The following is a 24119-nucleotide window of genomic DNA, read 5'->3' as shown; positions in this document are numbered from 1 at the left end:
TCATGACCTGCGCAGAAGGCAGATGCTTAACCATCTGTGCCACCCAGGCGCCCCCGGTCTGTGACTTTTAAATAATACCAGCAATTGGCCATTAATGGGCCTGACTGTGTGCCAGGTCCTCCCCACACATTCTTTAATACTGCTGACAGCCCTGGGAGGGACAGAGTCATTATCCCCATTTGACAGAGTGGTGAGGTTGACAACCTGCCCACAGTCTACACTGTTAGCAAATAGGAGAGTCAGGGTGTGTCCAGCTCCTAATAGGTTCTCATTATATATTTGTGGAATGAAGGGAGGGAAGGAGGGAGGGAGGGAGGGAGGGAGGGAGGGAGGAAGGAAGGAAGGAAGGAAGGAAGGAAGGAAGGAAGGAAGGAAGGAAGGAAGGAAGGAAGGAAGGAAGGAAGGGTGGGAGGGAGGGAGGGAGGGAGTCCTCTAGGGAACTGGGGCTGCTGCAGGCCGGGAACACCCACCTCCCATCCACCCCTGGCCCTGCCCACACAGTACCTTCTGGACCACTGTTGACTGCTCTGCTTTGTCCTCACTCTTGGCGGCATCCACAGAGTCAGGGGCCAGGGTCTCTCCTGCAGGTCACACCCCACTGGGCAGGACACTTCGACCCTCTGTCAAGTGTAAGTAAATATGAGTACAGTAGGTGGGAGCTTCCATAGGGAAGAGGAGAGGTAGGGCCTTCAACAGGGCCCTCTCTCCGCCTGTGATCCTTGGGTGCCTCCCCTCAAGCTGGTCTGCTGTTCCTGCCAGCATTCTCAGGCTGGCCGGTGTTTGTGACGTCTCCCACACTGGGTTTAGCTTCCTGTTGACACGTTTTCCAGGAGGTTGGGTGGAACCCTCCATCGGGAGGAAACATCAGACCCACGCCGGCGCCAGATCCAGAGCAGCAATCCTGACTGGGATCTCTGGCTTCCAGTCCCACCTGCCGGCCCAGGAAGTGCCTTCTGTTCCTTCAGCACACATTTCCCCAGCACCCCATGTGCCTGCCGGGGAGGGGGGCTCTGGAAGATACGAAGAGCCCGCTTAGAGAGTGCCACCTTGGCATGTTCTGGTCCCCTCTCTGGAGTCCTGTCTCTCTCCCTGTCTGTGCAGCCGGCTCATGCACCACCGTCCATGCTGCTCCCAAGCCCACACTGTAGGTCCTCCTCTTGTATCTCTCGCCACTAGTATTTTTCTTCTTGGTGTCATTTACTCCAATTATAATTTAATTAATCATCTGTGAAACTGCTTATTCAGTATCTACCTTCTGCCATAGAATTCAGTCTCCATTGTGTCTGCCAGCTCACTCTTAGATCCCCAGCACCTGACACAGTGCCTGGTACATAGTAGTTACCCAAACAATGTGTGAAAAGTGCATTAGGGCATGAGTGAATGAATGAACAGAGATGTTTACAGAATACCCTCAAAGAACCCTCCAAATTATTTTTGGGAACTAGAGATTTTTAAGACAGAAGGGGGGAAAAAATCTTTCTACTTTGCAATTGGTAGTTGTTTTTCTCACCTGATGTCACCCACCAGTCCCCCACCTCAGGGGAGCATCAAGGGAATTCAGAGACCTGTGGCACAATGGAGAAGGCTCTGGGAATTCTGTCCCTGCTCTGCCACAAGCTAACCATGTGCCTGTAGGCAAGTCTTTTCTCTCTAAGTGATTGGTTCCCACCTGGATAAGGACTATTTCTATGTTGGCTCCAAGGAGGACCATTTCCCTGTCCCAGGCAGAGGGCATCACGGTAGGAACATGTTCTCTGTTATCAGATGGCCCCAGGGTTGATTTGGCAGTTCAGCAGTGTCACTGGGAAACCCCTGTACCCCTTTGATTTGCCATCCTCAGGGTGGTGGCATTTAACCTCACGGTCACAAGATGGGTGCCATGGCGCCGGTATTCACTTTCTCACACAATCACATATAGAGGCAAGAAGCCAGGGAATGGCTGGTGGAGGAACAGCCATGGGCAGGGGAGCAGTGGAGTAGGGAGACAGGAAAGCTATTATCAAAAACCTCTCTCTTTGGACCAAGAAGGAAAACCATTTCTCAGAGGCACTTCTAGCCAATTCCCCTTCAGTCTTACTTGAACTGGATCACACAGTCACTCTTAGCTGCAAGGGAGGCCGGGAGAGGACCTCACCGTGGGGAGAAGGGAATGGCTGTTGGGTGGCAGCCAAAGCGTCTGACACACAAACCCTTCAGTTGGCCCTTGGCAGATACCACTTTATATCGTTAGCTTTCGTGTTCTCAACACTCACCTTATCGTCCAGAAGGAGGACCCCAGGGAGGAAGGGACCAGGCCTCATGGGCTTCAAAGTCTGGTAAGATCTTACATCAGGCTGAACCCAAGTGAAACATGTCAGGAAATTGCTCTTGATTGATGACTCTCCCCCTTTTTACTCTCGTCCTCTCTCCTAGCCAAAATGGTCCCCCCTGTTAGACGTAGAGTACCTGTCTCCCACTGAGAAATAGGTGTTGTTCTTTCAAATAACCAATGCACACTTTTTTAATGAAACAAAACAAACGTGAAGAAAAGAGGAAAAAAGTCACTGAATGCCACTGCCCAGAAATGATTATTGATGATAATTTGTTAAGCATCCTCCCCCCTCCCTCCTCCTCCCTCCACAGCCCTTCCTCCTACCAACACCATCACACACAAATGTAGTTTTATAAAAGTGGCTGCACAGGACACACATTATACTCTCACTGGTGTTTCCATGTTACAATCCTGTCCAGGCCCCGTGCTGTCTGACGGGTCCTGTGGAGCCCCCGATTGCTGGTGTGTGAGTCATTAACTCTCGGGCATCTTGCTGGTCACTGTTGGATTGAAAACGTGTTCTGTGCGTCCAGGGAGGTCCTAACCCGCCACTGCGAGGCAAGGGTGTGGCTCCAGGGCCATGTCCCCATGGCTGACCACAGCTCCCTGACGATGGGGACCCATTGTCAGTGGTCACACAAGTGAGGCACTCAGCACTGACCCTAACCTAGAAACAGTCAGCATATGAATGCCGGCTGTGATCAGAAACACATTTTATAACGTCACTGAGCAGCCCCCAAATCCGGAAATTCAGCTTTTCAACACCGCTCCTGTGATGTTCGTTAGGCAAATGCGCAGATTCTCTGCTCCAGTTCCGAGAACACCCCCTCTCCCTGCCCCATCTTCCTTTCTGTGGCTTCAGCTCTGGCTTCCTCCTGGCAGGCGGTGGTCCTCCCACGGCCTCCTGGCCGTCCTGCCCTGCGGCCCCAGGTTACGTCCTCGCCTCAAGAGGACGGACGCACGGGACGGTCAGCCAACTGCACCTCCCCCTCACCAAATACAACAACAATAATAATAACAGCAGGACTGATTGAGCGCTTACCATGCCTGGCACTCATCTTTATATAGCACAACTGGAGAGGAGAGTTAGTGTTACCAGGCCCATCTCCGTGGAAAGCTGAGGGAGCTGAAGCGCTAAGCAGTTAAAGAAATTACTCAGTCCCACAGCTCGAGTCTGGCTCCCAAAGCACCCCCTTAATCTAGATCCCTAACAGGACTATGGTGGGGGACAGAGAGACAGCCCCACTGCAGGAGAAAGGGAAGCAGAGGAGGGGCATTTAGTCCAGCCTGGGGATGACGTGAAAAATCGTGTCTTCTAGCAACTTTGGGCCCTGAAGTTCCTGAGCCTCCGGAAACTGGGAGTAAAACTGTCTGTTGGTGTATTTGTCACAATCTCAGAAGCATCTGTGATTCAAAGAAAGAGAATGGCTGCTGGGCTGGACTATCCTCCGCGGTCCCTTCCCGCTCCTGAGCCTGTGGTTCTGTGACCATATAAGGCCGTGTGCCCATGGGGTCTCACTGCAGTGCAGTGCTGTCCTGCACTGAGAGGGGGAAGCAAAGAGCAAAGAGAGCCCAGGTCCAGGCCTCCTGCAAGGTCCCCAAGGCCCCAAAGACAAGGGCCAAGGCAGGGGAGCCTGCGGGTCCCCCCTTGTTTGCCTCTCCCCAGAAATCTCAGACCTGCTTTGGGGGGGAGGGGCTTGGGTGCCACCTCCCTCCCTCTCCCCGTTTCCACTTGAGATCTCCTCCCGCAGTTGCGTTGCCAGGTTTCCCGAGTCCAGCTGGTGGCTCCTGTCCAAAGTCAAACACTCAGGGCTGCAGAGTCAGCCCTTCCTTGCTAGCCATGTTTCTTCCGCTTTGGTAGCTTGGTCCACCCCTCAAAGTCCCTGAGTTTGGGGTGGGTGCCATTGCAGCATCTTGCTTGGCTTCCCTTTGCTACCCTGGCTCTGCAGGCGTGAGAAACCTAGTGGATTCCCACCCCACCCCAACACTCACACTCACACTCACACACACACACACCCCCGCCTCCGTTAGCGAGCTCCTTGGAGAGGGGTGGGGCTTGTGCATCTGTCTACTCCTGGCTCACGTAGTTATGTCCCACTTTCTCCGAGTACTGTCCAGAGCCCAGCGTTGTGCCAAATAACATGGAGAAGAGGAAGTGAGATGGGTGGGATGTGGTACCTGACCTCCAGGGGCTGACAGGCTGGTGGTAAAGACAGAAAATTAATAAGTCTAGCAGGAGCTGATCTCGGATTATTGTGGTTCTCAAGGTGCAAAGCACATTTTAGTCACGACTCTATTAGTTGTAAGTGACAGAAACCCAAGTCAAATTAGCTTAGGCAAAAGTAAGAGGGAATTACTGGGCGTAGAAATAGGATTAGCTTCAGGTATGACTGGATCCAGGGGCTCAAATGATGACTCTGGGACTTGATTTGACACCCGGATGAAGATCAGTTTATAGGGCTATTGCAGTATGATGACAGAGATGCCACCAACTGTCGCAAAGGTGTCACATGCAGCCTCACTCCTGCTTTCCAAATTCTGGTGTCATGTCCTCCAGGCCTCAGACCTGTCACAAGAGTCCAGATTCCCCTGGGCTACCTCCAACCCCTGGCCAGGGTCGACTGGCTGGCTTAGTAAGTAGAGCATGTGACTCTCAATCTCAGGGTCGTGAGTTCAAGCCCCACGTCGGGAACGGAACCTCCTTAAAAAAAATAAATAAATAAAAATAACCCTGACTAGACACCTCTTTTCCTTGCCCCACCCTCCTTGGGCTGATATCATAGGACATGTTCTGATGCTCACTTTGTGTGTGAGATCTCTGGATCCTGTGGGAGCCTGGATATAGGGATCTAGGGCAGAAGCAGCCCTGCCTCTCAGCATCTGTCTGGTGGTCATGAATAGGGTCTCGAATGCCTCTCTGACACCAGCTGTGTGACCTCAGGTAAGTGGCTTACTCTCTCTGAGCTTCGGTTCTCTCATCTGTAAAGAGGTGATAATAGTTTTTATCTCTTAGGATTGTTTTGAAGATTAAATGAGAGAGTATATGTAAAGCACTGAAGGCAGAGTAAACCCTCCAACATCCACTGCTGTTATTTATGTTGTTCCTTGATACCAATGAAGGAAATTATGTTTGGGGGGTTTTGGCTTTAGAATGTGGATATTACTACTCATAGCTACCATTTATTATGTACTTACGATAGGATGGGCACTTTGCATTTATTACAACAGCTCCTCGCAGAGGAGAAACCCAAGACCTGCGGGCTTAAATCCTTTACCAGTGACACCCAGCTCATCAGTGATAAAGCTGGAGTTGTCCACATCTGTCTGGCTCCTGAGCCCAAGGAGTCAGCCTCCCACTGCTCTACTATCTCTCCAGATGACATGGGGAAATAGAAAATAAAGGGGCCTTAAGTGATACTTTAAAGGATATATGACTCAAATCACTGCTGGGGTGGGGGGCTTGGGCGGAGAAGATGAGGAAGGAGGCATGAAAGCAATACTAGAAGGACTGACACCAAAAACGTCAGTGTTTTTTTCCTGAGCAGTGAGATTACTAAGAGTATGTTTTGTTTTGTTTTGTTTTCGGTGTTGCTTTATATGGTCCAACTTTTCTTACTTGGTAGTAAGGCCAATATACTTACTACTTGGTAGAGGCCAGTATAAAATTCTACCCTGAAACAGGAAGCCCAATTTTAAGCTACTATAAGCCCATTTGAACAAGTAATGGAACTAATAATCATGACTGGAGCACGTTTTCCCCATATTGCATCATTTCTGCAAACCTCCCCTGAAGCTTCTTTATCTATGGCTACTCTGGGCACCAGGCTGAGACCTTCCAAGCAGTTTTCTACCCAGTCCAGCCTGAGGACTGAGGTGGGGTACAAGAGTGAAGTGTACTAGGGGACCCATGCTCTACTCCTGGGCTGAGATGACATTAGGCCAATTACTTAATCTCTATTGGGCTCACTTCCTCTTCTGTCAAATAGGTGTAATAAAAACCTACCCTCCCTGCCTTATTAGGTGCTGTAATGACTGATACTAATGGGTATGAAAAATTATAGTTCCGTCCCTAGTGGGGGCAAATCCTGAAGGCAGCCAAGGTCTAGAGAGTATTCCCAGGAGAGTGGTAAGGCCTTCTGGTCCAGAATGAAGAATGAGAAACACTGCACTGGCTTCTTGGGAGAGTGTATCATGGGGACTCGCAGATCCCAGCTCCCCCCCTCAGGTCACCCAGCGGGTCCCATCCTTGGAGGGGAGTCTGGTCATGGAGCCTGGGTAACAGCGGGCTTTTTTATATAGCTTTTAAGTTGTCTAAAATTTACAGTGTATGTCTTAACTTACCATGCTTTACTGTTAAGTGCTTCACGTATATGAATTTTTCAACAGTATATTTCCATTTCATCCCTCCCATCCTTTGTGCTATTGTTGCATAAGTTTTAGTTTTATATGTTATAAATATCACAATACCTTTTGTTTAGTCTTTTTTCCTCTCATTGCTTCAGTTTGGATAGTTTCCATTGCTTATTGTTCAAGGTCACTAATCTTCTATGAGTTAATCCCATACGGTGAAATTTTTATCTCAGATATTGTATTTTCATTCTCTAGGTGTTCCATTCTGTTCTTTTTTATGTCTTCCATTTCTCTACTCATTATGTCCATGTTTTTCTTTAATTCATTGAAAGTATTTTAAATAGGTGTTTTTAAAGCCTTACTGTTAATTCCATCATCTCTGTCACTTCTGAGTCTGCTTCTATTGACTGATTTTTCTCCTGGTTGTGGGTCACACTTTGCTCCTTTGCATAGCTAGGAATTTTGTATTGGATGCTAAGTATTAAAAATATTATATTGTTAAGTGTCTGATTTTGTTGTCCTCATTTAAAGAGTGTTGGACTTTATTCTATCAGGCAATTAAGTTACATGTGGGTCAGCTTGATGTTTTTGAGTCTAATTTTTAAGCTTTGTCAGGGCAGGTCTAAAGTAGCTTTTACTCTAGGGCCAGTTTAGCCCTACTACTATGGCATGAGCCTTCTAGAGTCTCTGCTGAGTGTCCTCAGTGCTCCCCAAGGGCTCTTCACTCTGCCTGGTCAAACTTGCACATCTCCCAGCCTTGGGCGAGCTGGAAGTGTTCAGCTTATAAGCTCCATGATGCTTGCTCCTTGCTGAGCTCATGCAGTCCCACCCTATTCAGCCCAAGACTCAAGGAGATGCCTGTTCACGCGTGGGGAGCTTCCTCTCTCTCTCCCTAGTTTTCTCTCTCTGGTGCTTTGCCTCTGGAATCCCAGCTACCTCAGCCTTAACTGAACTTTGATCTTTACCTCATCAACTCAGTAAGACTGCTGTGCTCGCTTGGGCTCTCCCTCCCTGCACTGAGGGCTGATAAATGCCTCCAGGTGGAAAGCCGTGCCAATCACAGGACTCACCATATTTGTTTCCCTTGTCTCCAGGATCACAGTCTTGTACTGTGTCTGAAACTGCTTGTTTCATATATTTTCTCCAATTTTCTAGTGGAAGCTAGCAATTTCCTTTAAGATCCCTTTGGGGTAGTGCACCAATGATCCAGACTGGGTGTATCCTCCCTCCAGAAACTTGTGCAGAAATGGATTTAGGGTTAAAGAAGTCCATGAAAAGTCAGAAGGGTCATTCTGATCGCTTCTTAGAGAAACCCAGGATAAAGACTCACCACCCAGTATCAAGTCAAATTTTAAAACAAGAATTGTTAGTGTCCATCAACTGGGGGTTGGATAAATAAAATGTGGTATATCCGTACAATGGAATATAATTGGGTGATAAAAAGAAATGGAGTACTGAAAAATGCTATAACACGATGACTCTTGAAAACATGATGCTAAGTGAAAGAAGCTAGTTATGAAAGACCACATATTGTATGATTCCATTTATATGATATGTCCAGAATAGGCAAATCTATAGAAATAGAATACAGATTAGTGGTTGCTTACTGAGTGTGGGGGGTGGGGGTGGGGAGTGACTACTAATAGGTAGAGGGTTTCTCTTAGGGGAGGACAAAATGTTCTAAAATTAGACTATAGTGATCACTGCCCAAGCTCGTGAATGGACTGAAAAACATTAACTTGCACACTTTAAGTGGGTGGATTGTATGGTATGTGAATTATATCTCAGTAAACTGTTTTAAAAAAAGAATTGTGAGCCATTTCCTTCTGTGCTGAAGGTAATGAAGGGATGTAAAGGTGCTGTGGTGGGTAGGAAGAGAAGCCTCAGCTCTTAGATGGATGTATGTACATACTGTAAGTAGTATTCAATCCTGAACTGAAAAAGTGTGACCCGTGAGGAGTGTGCATGGTTTTCCTGGGGGAGGTGGTGGCTCTCGTCGGACGTTAGTCTTCGGACCCATTCGCTCCCTAATTACTTCAACCGGAAGAGAATTCTTGCCAAGTTTTCATTTTATCACCTCTTCCCAGCCTTCTGTCCTCTCTGGAACCTGGTCAGCAGTGAGTGTGTATTGAGTGACGACTGTCTGCAGGGAGAAGGGACTTTAGGGCACATGGAGCTTTACCCCTGACCTCAGAGGAACCTGAGAGCAGGAGAGCAGAGAGTGTCACATGGCCTCGGGGAACTGTGATGTCACCTTTGTGTCCTCTGTGTCACTGTTCAGAACCACCAGAATAAGGGTGACATGGTAATCAAATCCCAGCTGAGGATGCAAGAGTAGGCACACTCCTTCTGTGGAGTCTACGGTTCATTTTAAATGAGGCCTCTTACCTTCAAGGACTGTGAGTTTTTTGCGAAAGAAAAATTATTATTCATTTGCAGGCTTCTTGTGGGGGTCTTTTTTTTTTTTTTAAGATCTTATTTATTTGTTTATTTGAGAGATAGACCGGGAGAAAGAGAAGAAGAGGGAGAAGCAGGCTCCCCGCGGACCCCAGGTCATGACCCGAGCCAAAGGCAAATGCTTAACTGACTGAGCCACCCAGGTGCCCCGCAGGCGTCCTCATCAATATAATTCTAAGTGGAAATTGAGGTTAAGACCCTGAGCTTTGCTTAAAAATACTAACAGCTAACATTTATTGAGTGCTTACTGTGTGCCCCTTCTGTTCGAAGCACTTTCAAGTATAATCAGCACCTTGCCGACTGGTATTTCTCTCACTATATATAAGGAATGTAAAAAGACTATGTTTCTTTTTGCCACTATTCCGTTTTTCTGCTAAATTTTCAATAATTCGGTAGACTCTTCCTTCCGCTGAGGAATTCAGCATCCAGGTCGGACCCAGCCCTCGGCCAGCTAAACCAGGAGGTGGGCCCCAGAGGCTTCGCAGGCCTGGTGCTCTTGGTGCCACGTGAGGACGCTGCACTCATCAGATGTGGTGTGTGTGCTTTTTCTCTAGGATCATCCACGAAGATGGCTTCTCCGGAGAAGACGTGAAACAGTACAAGCCTGTTGTCTACAGCAACACCATCCAGTCCCTGGCAGCTATAGTCCGGGCCATGGACACTTTGGGCATCGAATATGGTGACAAGGAGAGAAAGGTAGGCTGCTGAGCCCATGGGCACCGTAAGGAGAGGGCCTGTCCTCTTTAAAATGTCGGCTGCCTTACAGGGAACAGGAGAGACCGCTGTCTGTGATAGAGAAGGCTAGTCGCCAACCTGAGCCAGCGCACCAGTCAGCCTGGCAAATTCAGTCAAACGGGCGTAGGTGATGGGCACACCTCCAAAGCAAAGTCGCCAACAAAGACAACAGTCACCAAATGTCAGGGTTTATTTTGCGTATGACAAAGGGTTGGTGACATCCTAAATTGGGACTCCAACGGCATCATACAAGGACTTGCCCTTGGGCAATTAACTTGAACAGAAGTATTTCTCAAACCAAACGAGCACTACCTGAGCACCATCTCCCCTCCTTAGGAGAGGGTTCCTTGCCTTCTTGGGAGCGGGGTGTAGCCGTTTGATTGTGACTCTTTCCTCCTTTACACCAAGGAATATGTTGTCTGCCTCTCCCAGGTGGGTCTGAAGACCTAAGGGGCTCTCCTTCCTGCAGGAAGTTGATATCCTAGAACAGAGACTGTTTTACTTTTTTTTTTTTTTTAAGGTTTTCTTTAAATTCCAGTGAGTTAACATACACCATTAATACTCGTTTCAGGTGTACAATTTAGTGATTCAACACTTACATACGAGGGACTGTTTTTCAGTTGGGTTCCCAGGTGTCTGATAAGTGGTGAATGGAGTAAGTGTATAAAAGCCCCTTATTTGCAAACATTTGCATTAACTGTAAGACGGAAGCATATACAGCTACGCTTGGCAAAGCTAAATAAAAGAGAGAGAGAAAGAAGGAAAAACAGACTTAGAGAATTCTATCCAGAAGTGGCTCTTTGTCCCCTGGTGGGACTGTGAATCCCAGCAACCCTTTCCCTCTGTCCTGGACGACAGAGAAGGGGAGCAGACGGGGAGGTCTTTGAGCTCCTGGGCCCCCTCATTGGAGCCTTTGGATAGAGAGAAGTCATCTCTGATTACTGTGTGATTCAGTTGTGCGTTGTATACATAGCCTGTCTTTGCTAAAAAAAAATCATCTCCTTCACAGAGAAAAACTATCCTTGCCTCTGGGTCTGATGAGGAACCTGTGACCGATAGCTTTAAATGTAAAATTCAATATTTTATGCCCAACATTCTAAGTCTATGGGGCAGAGTCATCCCAGCTCTGGCATGGGCTGCTTCCCCCTGGGGGATTTGTTGAAGGGAGGTGTGTCCGAGGCCAGCCTGGGCCAGGGAAGCCAGGGCCCCATCATCCACTGCTCCTCTGGGAGGCCGAGTCCAGCAGCTGGTTCTGCAAAGGAAGCTCTTCCCACCCGGGGGACCGGCTTTGGTTTCAGTCACAGAGCCAGGGCCCGTGGGAAGAGGGGCACTGCAAGTGCTTGTCTTATTTCCATTAAGTAGAAACTGACAGCTTCTAGCGGGCCAGGCACTGTGCTGGCTGTTGGGGATCTAGGAATGAATGCAGTGGGGGTGGCGCCCCAAGAAACCAGGCATTCAGCACATACCTACTCACATCATCAGAATCAGCCAAGGTGGTTACAGGGCTCCATTCATTTAAATAATAATAATATGGTGGTAATAGGGAGGGCTGTCATTTACTGAGCTCCTCCTCCCTGCCAGGCACTGTGCTAAGCATTTTACGTATGTTAACTCATTTTAATTAACTCGGGCATGAAAGCCCAGAGCAGGAAACGGGCCTGGGGCAATCTTTAGACAAGGACAGGCCACGGGCCTCTTGGCCAGAGAGAGAGCAAGGTGCCTGGATCTCTGTTCCCCAAATGACAACTACCGTACACAAGGCATATGTGTCCACAGCACGTACCCTCCACACTTACACACACATACATAGACACATAGCCTATGAGAGCCGCCAGGCGTTTATGTGTTCACTGCCATGGCTGCCTCCCAACCATTTCCTCCCTGAAAACTTCCTGCCCTGATTAAAACCCAGAAAAGACATTATGACTTTGGAATGCTTTCTCCTTCAGTTCTGAAAGCACTACTTCTTCCTGTGGGATTTCTTACCCCCCCACCATTTGATTATCCTGGACAGAGAGGTGATTGCTTGGGAATGGCAAGGAATACGATATATCAAGGACTGTGCTGGGGGCCCCCGGGGCCTCTGTGGCTGTTTCTCTTCTATGAGGTCCCCCCCCCTCAAGACCGTCATCAAGTAGGAGGCCAGGGAGGGTACCAATACAGAGGGAGACCAGGAACAGAGTGGAGATGCCCGGCAGAGTCCACTGGACATGGTAGCGCTGGAGCCCAGTCCTGTTACGGTGGGTGGCACCATGGCAGGTGCCCGACCCATCCCAGGGCAGCACAGGCTCCTCAGGCACAATCCTCCTGGCTGACAAAGGCCTCCAGGCCCTTGGGCACCTCCTCCCTCTGTTATGGCACCTGTGAGGAGCAGAAAAGTTGACCCAAGACTCAGGCCAAAGTGAGCCAGACAGCTGGGGAAGGTATTTTCAGGAAGCGCGCTGTCATGGATTTGCAGTCTAGGAAGCTGAGTGCAGGGATCCCTATATTAACCTGGTTGGGGGTATAGAGGCAACTACTTCAGACTGAACGCTTCCGCTGGACCTGGAAGGGACATTTGAGATGAAACTTGACTATAAGAATGAACCAGCCATGGGAGCAGATGGGGGACAACGTTTCCAAATAAGCACCAAGGGCCTGAGAGAGGAGTGAGGCTGGCATGTTAGAAGAGAGAAAGCCTGAACCACACCCTGGGAGAGGGGTGGGGCCCTGGGGTACTGGATGCCTTCCAGTCAGGTCTAACTACAGCCAGCCAGATGGTGCCCAGATGCCCTGACCCCAGGGCTGGGTCTCCAATCTCTTTCTCTTTCCTCTCTCAGGACCCAGGAGGGGCCCACCTAGAGGATCTGCTATTTGGATGTTGTGAAAACTGCCCCATGCAGAGCAGATCCAGATTTGTGTTTTGGCCTTGAAAGACCTCCTTTACTCTCTTGGCTTCTCCACCTCTGCCTCCTTCCCCAATCCATCATGAAACATCTAGAGGAAGACAACCCCACATCCAGAGTCTGCTTGGCCAGCCAGCTTTGCAATCTCCTTACAAAGAAGCATCTAGAGGCTTCCTTGCTGTACCTCATTAGAACAGGGGTCCCTGACTTCTCTTGGTAGCTGGCTCATCACCTATCCTGGCCCCCCAGTGGAAGGAAGAGTGACTGGTTTCCCCTTCAGCCTCTCTGGGCATGAGTCCAAGGCTGAAGAAGCTGCTACATGAGGGCAAGCAGCAGGGATCCCCTTACATCAGTCTGGGGTTTCCACGTCCCATGCCCCAGCCACACCAGACCACAGACCCTCTCCCCAAAGACACACACACTCCTATGCTTCCAGGCCTTGGCTCAGGCCATACCCTCTGCCACCAATGCCCTTCTCCCCTTCTCGTCCTCCTGGAATCCCTCCTGTTGAGTGAAGAAGCCCAGCTTAGCTCCCTTCTCTTCCATGAAGGCTTTCTCTTCCATCCCCTTGACAGCAAAACTCAGCTCAAGGCTTTCCCTCCATTGAGCACTTACTCATACACTGGTATGAATATTGGTCATGTTACTCTTTCCTTAGAGCAGCGACCCTTGCGCTCTAGGGTGATCAAAACCCATTTGAGGAGCTAATGAAAGCAGAAAGCCTTCTCTCCAGAATGGTGCATACATGCACACATCTGGGAAATTTTGCATACAATTTCAGGGGGCTCTGGCACTCATAAAGCCTGGAATAAGAACTCTTCTGTGATTTCAGGTCCTTCTGCACAAGGCCTGTGTCATTCATCTTTTGGTCCCCTCCTCACCCAAACAACCTGCACAGGGCTCAGAATATAGTAGGCCTTCAAAAAAAGTCCCTTGAATGGAATGACATGTCTAACTTCCTTAGCTGTCAGAGAAAAAAGGAAAAGTATCTGTAATTCATCACTAAATGAGCAGATGTTGATTGAATACCTACTATGGCTAGGCTTTGTGCTAAGTATTCAGAGGTATGTGACACAGAGCCTTTAAGGAGTTGATCTTGTTAAAACAGATGAACATATGGGAAGGGGGAAAAAAGAGACAGAGAGGGAAACAAGCCATAAGAGACTCTTAACGACAGGGAACAAACCGAGGGTTGATGGAGGGAGGTGGGTGGGGGATGGGTTAGATAGATGATGGGTATTAAGGAGGGCACTTGTTGGGATGAGCACTGGGTGCTGTATGTCAGTGATGAATCACTAAATTCTACTCCTGAAACCAATATTACACTGTATGTTAACTAACTAGAATTTGGGAAAAAAGGAGTTGATCTCCTTGGGTAGACAGGGCTCACAAGCTGAATGAGCTCAGCCCTCACAAGGTGGTCACTGACCTTGAGGCAGGGGTGTGGCTTGACAAGGGCAGATGTGGGTAAGGAAAAGGACTTGAAGCAGGAAGAACAGGAGTAAAGGCAGTGGGTTGGTAGCGACCAAAACAGATCTGAAGAACAGAGGAGGCCAGTGGCCGGAACAGAGGGTTAGGATATGGTAAGGTGTGGGCAAGTTAGAAGATGCAGTGAGGTCCAGATGGGGTGGGCCTTGGAGGGTGCACTGAGGAGGTTGGGTTTGATCCTGGTGGCAGCAGGCGGCCATTGATAGATTTTTGAGCTGGGGAGGGGTGGGATGAAAGTGAGTTTTTTAGAAGACTCTCATGATGGCCCTTGTAGGGGTGGGGGGACTAGTGGGAGGAGGACTGCAGGTGTGGCGGCAGGCTGGGGAGCTACAGTGAATGACAGGCAAGCGGAGCGCGGTTCTCCATGGGGGTTGGAAAGGAAGGGTGGCAAAGTGACGTCTGGTGATGAGAGGGAGATGAGGGCCTGGGATTGATGGGCTGCTGGGGCAGAAGGGCGAGGATCAAGAGACTGGCTGACTGAGAGCAAGTGAAACCTGGGGCAGCAAGCACGAGGTGGGGCTGGACTGGGCCCAGGGTGCTGAGTCTGCTTGCAGCCTAGTGGGCTGCCTGGTGGGAGTGATCAGCAAGCAGATGGATCAGAGAACTGAGGTTTTAGGAATTAAAGGTAATGATAATAGTGACTTCCGGTCTGTATGTTTCAGGGCCCGGTTTAAACAATTGACATTATTTACTTAATCCTAACAACCACCTGTGCAGTCGGTGCTATGGTTGTCCCTTACCAGTGAAAAAAAATGAGGCCAGGAGGCTCAGTGACTTGCCCAAGGTCATGCAGGCAAAATATATACGTATATGATCTCGATAGGACTCCTATCGAAGCTGTCATCCAAGTGATTCAGATCCAGAGCAGAGTCCCACTTAAATAGGCACAGCAAAATCAGGCACAACAGATCTTTAAAGGAATCTCATTCTCTATCCTAAGTCTCTCTAAAAATATGAAAAGGGACCCAAAGGACAACTCCCACTGCTTTTCTCATATATCCTTTTCTGTCGTCTTCCTCCTGTCTGCCCCACCCCTACTGCCTTGTGCTGCTGTCCCCCAACTTCTGCAGACACCCCCTCTCTACCCCCAGCTTGCCAGTCTTTCCCTCCCTTGGCCTCTTTCTCCTTCTCTCTCCCCCACCTTTTCTCTCCCTCTTTCTTCCTCTCCTCTCTGCCTGTAAGAGGGGTTCCCTCTCTTGCTCTCCTCTCTCCCTTTCTCCATCTGTTCCTCTCCTTCCATCTCTCCTTCCCCCTCCCACCTCCTTTCTCCCACCCTCTCCTCCCCCTCCTTCTCTTCCTCTCTCCCCCTGCTTCCCTCTGCTCTCTCCCTCCTCGCACCCCCCCCCTCATTATCATGTAAATTGTCTTAACCTTTGGAGCTGAGTCTCTCCCCCTCCCGCTTCCTCGGTTCTCAGCCCAGGGCCTGCATCTGCATCACAAAAGCAGAGAAACTTGTCTGGCAGAACTGACCCGAACTCAGACATTAGAAGAAAGAAAGGCTGGGGGAAACCGGACAATTACAGGATTAGAAGGTTCACTTGGACCCATGGGGGGATGGGGACACAACCCCGTGTTAATAGAGTTTATTACGTACATATAAACATACATAACATTTATGTGCATGTCTGTGTGTACTTACGTATGTAACATACATTGTAAACGAGCGGGGCAGTAGGCAGAAGTAATGCCTTGAACTTGTAGGAGGCTTTATTCAGTTGAAAATACTCTCGTTTTCATTTGTTCACCATCTGTACTGGTGCTTATTTCTCTCATTAAAATAAACCTCTCGAGGACAGAATATAGGTCTTCAGTGCAATGCCTGACACAGGAAATATACTGTGTTCATAGCCCAGCTGTACCACCATCTCTATGGCCCTGGGTAAATTATTGAACCTCCTCAATGCTCAGTGTTTGTGTCTTTAAAATGGGCATAATCCCAATACCTTCTTCATTCTTCTGCTGTAAGATTAAATGAGATAATGCATGCAAAGAGCTTAGGATAGTACCTGACACCGAGTTCTCAGCACATCTTAACTCTTGTTCTTTTTGTTGTTGTTGTTTAAAATTATTGATAAGATCTTGATGAATGATCCTCACAGGGGCTTAGTGAGGAGTGGGTACAGTTTTATCTGCATTTTGCATGTTAGAAACAGAGGCACAAGGCACTTAATTGGCTGCACAGGGTCACTGACCTAAACAGGACTGAAGATTGGTTCTGGCTGGTGTGGCTTCCTGGTTCTCCTCTGACCCCCCAAGGAGCTTCGTTAGAACTGCCCGCCCCCCCCCATACACACCCCCCGAGATAATGGCAGCTCTTTGGGGAGGGAGAATCACATTTCACACTTGGTTTCCAGAATGTCATTGGATCTCCTGTGGTAAAAGAAATCTTGACATTTAAGTCACACAGTAGAGCTCAGAACCCTATCTTTTTTTTTAATCGGAAATATTGTGGCATCTCCACGGCACGTTCACCCTGTAGTTTGCATGAATTCTGAAACGGGCAGAAACAAGGATGCTGTCTGGCCTGTGTCTGCCTGAGTTCCCTGGGGCCTGGAGAAACCTCAGTGGTGGTTGTCAGATCTAATGGGGGCTGGGGGAGGCGACGGATGAAGGCCTCAGTGCACCCGTGCCCAAACCTGAGGCCAGGAAGAGGCTTCCACCGGGCAGCAGCATGGACACCTGCCACACGCTGCACACCTGGGCTCTCCACAGCTACACCAGCCCAGGCCCGGTCCTGCTCTGACCCTTTGCCTGGCCAGATGGGTAGAGTTGAAAACTCCTCCATTCAAGACCATCTAATTCTACTGCTCCATTTTGCAGATGGGGCGAAATAGGCCCCATCTGGCCCAAACAGGAAAGGGACTTACTCAAGGGATGATGTGGCAGCCCCAGGACTAGAATGTCAGGTTTCTGGAATCACGGTTCACTTCTCTTTCCATCTGACCAGTCTGCCTCAACCTCAAATTACCCAGCCAACGTGGGGCCTCATTTTCTTTTAGTCAGTCGGTCAGTCATTTCACAAATACTTACCGAGCACTCACTTCCTGGCAGACCACGCATAGGACAGCAGGGTTGGATACCAAGATAAAAAGATGTAGGGGCTCCCAAGCTTGGGCAGAGATCATGTTCCTAGGATGAGAAGGTAGACTTTGTGATTTCTAAGGCCTCAAGCAGCTCTGACATTCCAGCTCTGCAGGACTCTATGCAGCCAGGTCAGCTCCCTCCCTGCGGTCCAGAGCCAGATCAGGCTGCAGGCTCCAGCTCTGGGACTGACGCCCATTGTCTGAGCCCTGCCGTAAGGAGCCCCAGATCCAGCCGCTGAAACCTCAGCCCAGGGTTGCAGCACCAGCCTTGTCGGCCTGCATGTTCCCCACATCACTGTGTTCAGTGCAGAGCAAGGGGTCAGTGGATAGACAAGTTCATGAGTGACTCCATTCGTCCAGCAGGTATGTGCCCCCTCGGGCCAAGTGCTGGGCTAGGTGCTAGCGGCATTCCTGTGAACAGGACAGGCACAGCCCCTGCCCTGAACAGACACATCTGTGGAGGAGGGAATGAAAGATACAGAACACACTTGTTTCCATGCCTTCTCGACGTCCTCAGAGTTGAGAGCAAAGGTGGCTGGAGCGGCCTCCTGCGGTCCCGCATGGATTCGTCCGTGCGGTTCTGTGGGCAGTGGCGGGTCAGACCCAGTCCCTGCCCCCAAGGGGCACAGGCGGGGGGGGGGGGGCAGACACTTCAGGAGACGGCGCTTTTTATTTCCGTGGAGGTGCAGCGATACGAGCCCTGAGGCGGGTGGTAATGACGGACGCAGTAACAGTGTCCTACCTCAGCGGCTGTCTGAAGATGACATGAGTCGAGAGGTGCAAGCTCCTAGAGCAGGGCCTGGCACACAGTAGGTGCTCAGGAGAGGTGAAGTAGTATTCAGATCGTGTGCCTTGAAGCAAGGTGACAACTACTCTAGTTTTAAAATGTTGCTTGGGCACGGCAGCTGAAGGGAAGGAGGGAGGCGGGCCTTCTGGGCAGGGTGTGTCAGGAGCTGAGAACACGGAGGGGAACACAGCTTTGGCTTAGGTTCTGTCCTGGTGTCAGCTGTTCATCCTAGAGAAACGGTGGGGAAGCCAGAGCAGGCTCGAACAAGCCACTTCACGCATGATTGGCATTTAATGAAGAGATGCTGCTGAGGGGAAGATGAGGTCTCTCAGGCAAGCGTTGGAGTTTGCTAAGGGCTTTGTCTAAAACCTTTTCCTGAATGTTGATAAAATGCTAAGCCATCCCCTGCCTTAGTAGTCTAGTGTTGAGAACACACCACGGGTCTGGCTTGTTGACGGGGGATCACCCTGGACCCTGGGATCCTCTCTGTGGACATGGGGGACTGTGGTCCAGGCCCAGAGATGAAAGACATTCTTCTGGGAGGCTGGGCTCTCTATGCTGCCCCAGGGCCTTCTGAAGAAGTTGCTTTTGGGATGGAGTTTTTAGAAAACAGTTTACCTTGGAGAAAGCCCACATTCTTCCTGCCCTGAGGCCCTTGACCCAGAGACACCAGGCCAAGTCTGAACATAATCCCTGAGCTTGTTCTTCAAGAAGCAGGAGGCAGACTGCCATCACAGTTAGGGAGGCATTTGACCTTTTGGATTTCAGGTAGTTGTGTTCTTAATTTGAGTCGGTCACTCCAAGTTTCACTGTGTATTTGGCTGCGAGGAAAAAAACACCCACCCAACAATGTCCTAAACCATAGGGACAGGCGTTGTCTCATGGATAGGGAGGCCTGAGCGTCGGCACTCCCAGGGTGCAGCACCGGAGCGCAGCCCCTTGGGGGCTTTCTGGGTGCTGTCAGTTCCAAGATGGCAGGGAACACCTCCTCACGAGGAGTCCAGAGGCAGGTGGAAGAAGCAGAGCCGCCTTTCTTACTTCTGCATTGGCAGTAAGGAGCCGTAGAAAGCAAAACTGTGGCCCTTTCTGCCTTTCCAGTGGGACAGAGAGCAGTTCTGGGATAGCACGAGGTACCACCCACCACCCTTCCCGCGGACGGCCGTGAGAAGCAGACGGGCCCGTGAAAGCGGCACGCCGAGGTGGCGGGAACCTGTGTGCAAAGCCCGGGGGGGTGGGGGCAGTGGATGATCTGGGGGATGGGGACTCCAAGGTGAACTATCCTTCCAGGCCATGGCGGCAGCGGGCGGTGGGGGTGGTGCCTAGTTTCTTGTCTGGTTTTTGCCTCTGTCTTAGTCCCACTGTCTTAGTCTCCTCAGGCTGATGTAACAAAAATACCATAGCCTTAAACAATAAAAATGTGTTTCTCACCATTCTGGAGGTTGGGAAGTCCGAGATCAGCAGGTCAGGCCCACCTCCTGGTTCCTGGACAGATGTCTCCTCACTGGGCCCGCACATGGCAGAAGGGTTGGGGGAGCTCTGTGGGCTCACTTGTGTAAGGGCCCTCATCCCATCCATGGGGGCTCTGCCCTTATGACCTCCTCACCTCTCACAGACCTTGCTCCTAATGTCATTACACTGGAGATTAGGTCTCAACACCGGAATTTGCAGGGCGGCAGGGACACAAACATCCTCTGTAGCACCCATGGAGGCTCAGAAAGTCGATGTTGTCCCCAGGGGCACCAGAGACAAGAAAACTGCTGGTAGCAGGTGAATCCTGGCAGCCTAAAGCTGGTGGCAGAAGTCCGGGGGAAGAATGTCCGTCTGGAGGATCCTGGGGCAGGGCTCCCTGGGGCGAGCATAGTAGTCAGGCACCCTCGGCCCCACCCTTCCCCAGCACCCCAGCTCCTGTGGCTCATCAGGAGTGGCGAGGCCACAGCCAGCCCCGGCCCCCATCGGGCCCCGACGTCACTTCTAAGGCATGTCAAGTAGACGGGTGTTAAGGCCGGGCCACTGTGGCCTTTGCACATTCACATGTTCATTGCCGGTAGAAAGGGGCATGGGATTTTTAAAAGAAAAGGAAAAGGAAGTGTAAATGGGAGAGCCCACAGGAACAAAATGCAGTGAGCCATCAATGAAAGCCACCGGCAATGATGCCTTGCACTTGCACACGTACTCTCTGTCTCTCTCTGTGTCTCCCTCACCCTAGCTTACTCCCCCCTCCCTGCAAGCCCCTAATTACTCTGCTCTGACAGTGGGAGAATGTTACAACCATGCAAATAAACATTCCGGAGCATCAGGATTGATGAGGGTCCCCACTAATGGCCCTGCCCGTGGGTGCCCGGGAGGCCCCGTACGTTGCAGCCCTTCCCGTGTCTGCCTGGCCGCCCCACAGCCGGAGCCGTCAGCCTCCTCTTGGCAGAGCCATCCTTGTGGATACCTCCTTCTGGCTCAGCGTAGTTGTTTTAAGGGAGCAGGCGAGCTACCAAGGAGACCTCCCAGCCTTGGAAGATGGCAGAGAACGGCTAAGAGAGAGAGGCCACTGCCTGGCCAGTGCCATTTTTGTGGGGTTCCTGGCATATTGAAAAATAAAGAATTCCCAAGTCAAGGTCACAAAAGTGTGGTATAGTTTAAATGTCTATGCTTAACAATTAATACCTTGGACCCACGGCAAACACAATGCAATATAGCTGTGCTACCTAAAAATCAGCTACAGGACTTATAGATTAATTCACAGGGCAGTGCCGGCCGTGTGGTCCTGTGGTGGATCATAGGGGAAAGTTTTGTGATGAGCATTGTCACCTTTTACTACCGAGATCTCTCCCTGACTATGTCTATTACTTCACTTGCTCCAAGCCCCAAAGTTGTGGTTCCTTCCTGGTGACCGCAGGGGAGCGTGTTTGCTAAAATCCAGCTCATTGGTGGGTGGCAGGGACTGAAAAAGGGGCTAGGCTTGTTGAGGCAGGAGCACCGTGTGGGGGAGACTATGATCATAGGCCAGGTGGGGATGGCCATGTGGTTTCTGGGTCTCTCGCCAGCTCAGAAGCCCTGCTCATTTGGAGGTGGGGGATGGGGGGCAGGAGGTTCGAAGGTAGTACCACACACGTGGGGCTGGGGGTGGCTTCCCTGCAAAAACCGGACCCCGTCTGCCCCTTGGACCACCACGTACACATTCACACTGTGCTTGACTCTGTTTCCTCCTCCTTTGTATTACTTGCAAGGCAACCTACAGTGGTCTGGTATCACTGCCAAAAACCCATCTCCAGACACATGGGCACTCCTTTGGTCATGAGTATAGATGGCACCATAAAACTGGCTTATGAAAAAAAGTCACCTGGGGGTGCCTGGGTGGCTCAGCCGTTAAGCATCTGCCTTCGGCTCAGGTCATGGTCCCAGGTCCTGGGATCGAGCCCCGCTCAGGCTCCTGCTCAGCAGGAAGCCTGCTTCTCCCTCTCCCACTCCCCCTGCTTGTGTTCCCTCTCTTGCTGTGTCTCTGTCAAATAAATAAAATCTTTAAAAAAGAAAAAAAAAGAAAAGAAGTCACCTGGCCCAGGGATTAAGAAGTCTAAGGTACAGCTGCAGGTGAGGCTTGATTCAGCAGCTCCCATGACATCCCTGACTTCTCTTCATTTCTCCACTCTGTCCCACTGTGTAGTCTTCACCTTAGGCTCCACAAAATCTCTCTCACCTTGCCTCTCACTGGCTACAGCAGTTAAGTCACTACCTCTTCACACCACACCTGACCTGTGAGCGAGCGTCCTGGGACATACAGAGACAGGGTGCACCTTGCAGGCTCTTCCCTGAACAGCTCCCCATGTCCTGGGAGTCCTCTCTCAGTGGCCCTGTTGGATCACATGCCCATCCCTTAACCACTCCCTGTGACCAGAGTTCACCAGGGGCAAAGGCCGGGCTTTGGAGTCAGAGACATGACCTGGAATCCGGGCCCTACCTTTCACTGCATTGGACTTCAGGCTGGTCACCTGGCTCAGGGCACCTCAGATTCCTCATCTGAAAAGTGAGGATAATAGCACTACCTGCTTACAAAGTTGTTCTGGTTAGAAGAAATAATGCAGATTCAGAGCTAAGCAAGGTGCCTGGCACCTGGTAAGTGCTCCATAAACAACTATTGTTTTCATCCTCCTCTTACCCCACTTCACTGCCTGTCTGGTGAAGAGCCAGGACCAGAAGCCTGGACATGACAGGTGTTTCAAAATTGGGGTGAAGAGTAGGTGCCAAGGCCTCTGAACTATGCCGGTCAAAGAGGGGGCCTCACCGCCCTCCCCTCCCCCCGCCCCGAGGTGACCTGTTTGTTCAGGTTCTGGCTCCAGGCTGGGAGACAGGCGCCTCAGCTCCTGGTATTGCTGGCTTTGCAGGAGTGGAGCTGAGGAGCACAGCTCCTGCACCAGAGCCCGGCAAGGCCTGAGAGAAGCCAGAAGGAGGGAGAGACAAGGAGAGAAGAGGCAGGGCCACAGAGAGAAGGAGGAGAGGCAGACGGTTCTGGGTGACACTTGCCTGGGAAGCACGTGAGGTGGTTCTTCATGAGTGGAAGGGTTAGCCCATCGGGTGTCCCCGAGTCAGTGGGGGGCTTAGCACAATGCCTGGCAGCTGCTTATACTTTTGTGTTAGGGCTGCCTGTGGCCCTGTGAACGCCATTCCCACTCGAGCCCATCCTCAGGCCCTGCAGGTGTAAATGTCTCCTCCCTCTCTGACGTGCCCACGTCTGTCTCTCTTTCCTTCACTCGTCCATTTGTTTGAGAAACGTGTGTTCTGGCCATGTCTGCACTGGCAGTGTGCTGAGCCCTGGGTGAGCAGGAACAGGCAGGGGTGCTGCTGTCCCGGAGCTCAGTCTGGGAAAAGATGGACACCCCTTGGAAACTCTAGAGAGCTGAGCGCATCCTGGCTGCAGGTCCAGCCTGGCCTGTGCTAGAGGACGAGGTGTCTGACAAAGAGCAACAGGGACTGGCATGAGTGAGGCAAACAAGAGTGGGAGAAGAGGCAGGACATTGCAGGCAGGTGGGACAGCATGTGCAAAGGCCCTGAGGTGAGGAGTCCTGGCCAAGTGTAAGGGTCTTGAAAAAGGCCAGTGTGGCCGGTGCCCAAAGGCCGAGGGGACAGAAGGGTAAGAGATGAGGCTGAAGAAGGTGCCAGGGGGCCAGCCAGACGAGAGGAGATTCTCAGCCATGGGAGGAATTTTGGCTTCAATCCTAGCTCAGAAGGAAGCCACTGAAGGTTTTTCCCTGTGGCTGCCAGATGGAGAATGGCTAGGTGGCAGCAAGAATGGCACCAGGGAGAGGAGCGGAGAGGCTACCGTGGGCATCCAGGGAGAAAGAGGGACATAGTCTGTCCCAAGAAAGGACTGGGCCTCGCTCTGGGTCTGCCCACCATCCACCTGACATGAGACCCTGTGCCATATTGCCCACCAGACCATGGACTCCTCCAGGCACACCGCCTGGCTTGGAGCCTATCAGAGACTACAGGTGTCTGTTGGGTGAGTGGAGGGAGTTCCCCTCCACCCCTGCAGCTTAACGGATGCAGATGGGACCCCAGGCCCTGAGCACAAGGACCGCCCTGGCCTCCTCGCTCTGGGTATCCAGGAAGTCCTCAGGGGAACCTCCTTCAGGCTCTGTGCATCCGGAGAGCTGTGGCCTCCCCACCCCAGCCCCTGACTTGAGTCCCTTCTGGATGTTCTGGCCTCCAGTCCCGCAAACCCCTATCCTTGGCCTCAGTTTCCTCACTGGTAAACTAGAGATAGTTCCATAACTATGCTAACAAATAACCACGGACAGGGGGCCCTTGCACTGCATTGTGCTCCTTCAAACCCAGCATGAGCGTGTACTTCCACTGACGCCCACAGGCCCTTCTGGCTCAGACAGCGAACTCACGTCACCCATCACAAGTGCTAGCAGACTGCGTTCCCTCCTTCCTCTCTCCCGAGGCAGCCCAGGAGCGGTGGACGGCTTCTTGAGGAGCCAAGAGCATTCACACACCGAGACTGCCCCCCCTCCGGTGTCTCTGGTCCGAGGTCC

General features: G+C 50.9%; 1 protein-coding gene across 2 annotated transcripts in view; it reads left to right on the top strand.

Moving 5' to 3' along the window:
• GNAO1 (G protein subunit alpha o1) overlaps positions 1-24119 on the top strand; it is a 171523-nt gene that overhangs the window by 77263 nt on the left and 70141 nt on the right. For both annotated transcript variants that reach the window (XM_045891101.3, XM_045891100.3), the window contains exon 3: positions 9673-9814. In XM_045891101.3, the coding sequence (XP_045747057.1) occupies positions 9673-9814 (142 nt within the window). The remainder of the gene's footprint in view (positions 1-9672; positions 9815-24119) is intronic.

Source organism: Mirounga angustirostris, unplaced genomic scaffold, assembly GCF_029215605.1.
Source record: "Mirounga angustirostris isolate CCGP_5_RB_7025 unplaced genomic scaffold, mMirAng1.0.hap1 SCAF_16, whole genome shotgun sequence".
NCBI classification, from domain to species: Eukaryota; Metazoa; Chordata; class Mammalia; order Carnivora; family Phocidae; genus Mirounga; species Mirounga angustirostris.
This window is presented reverse-complemented; position numbering and strand designations above follow the sequence as displayed.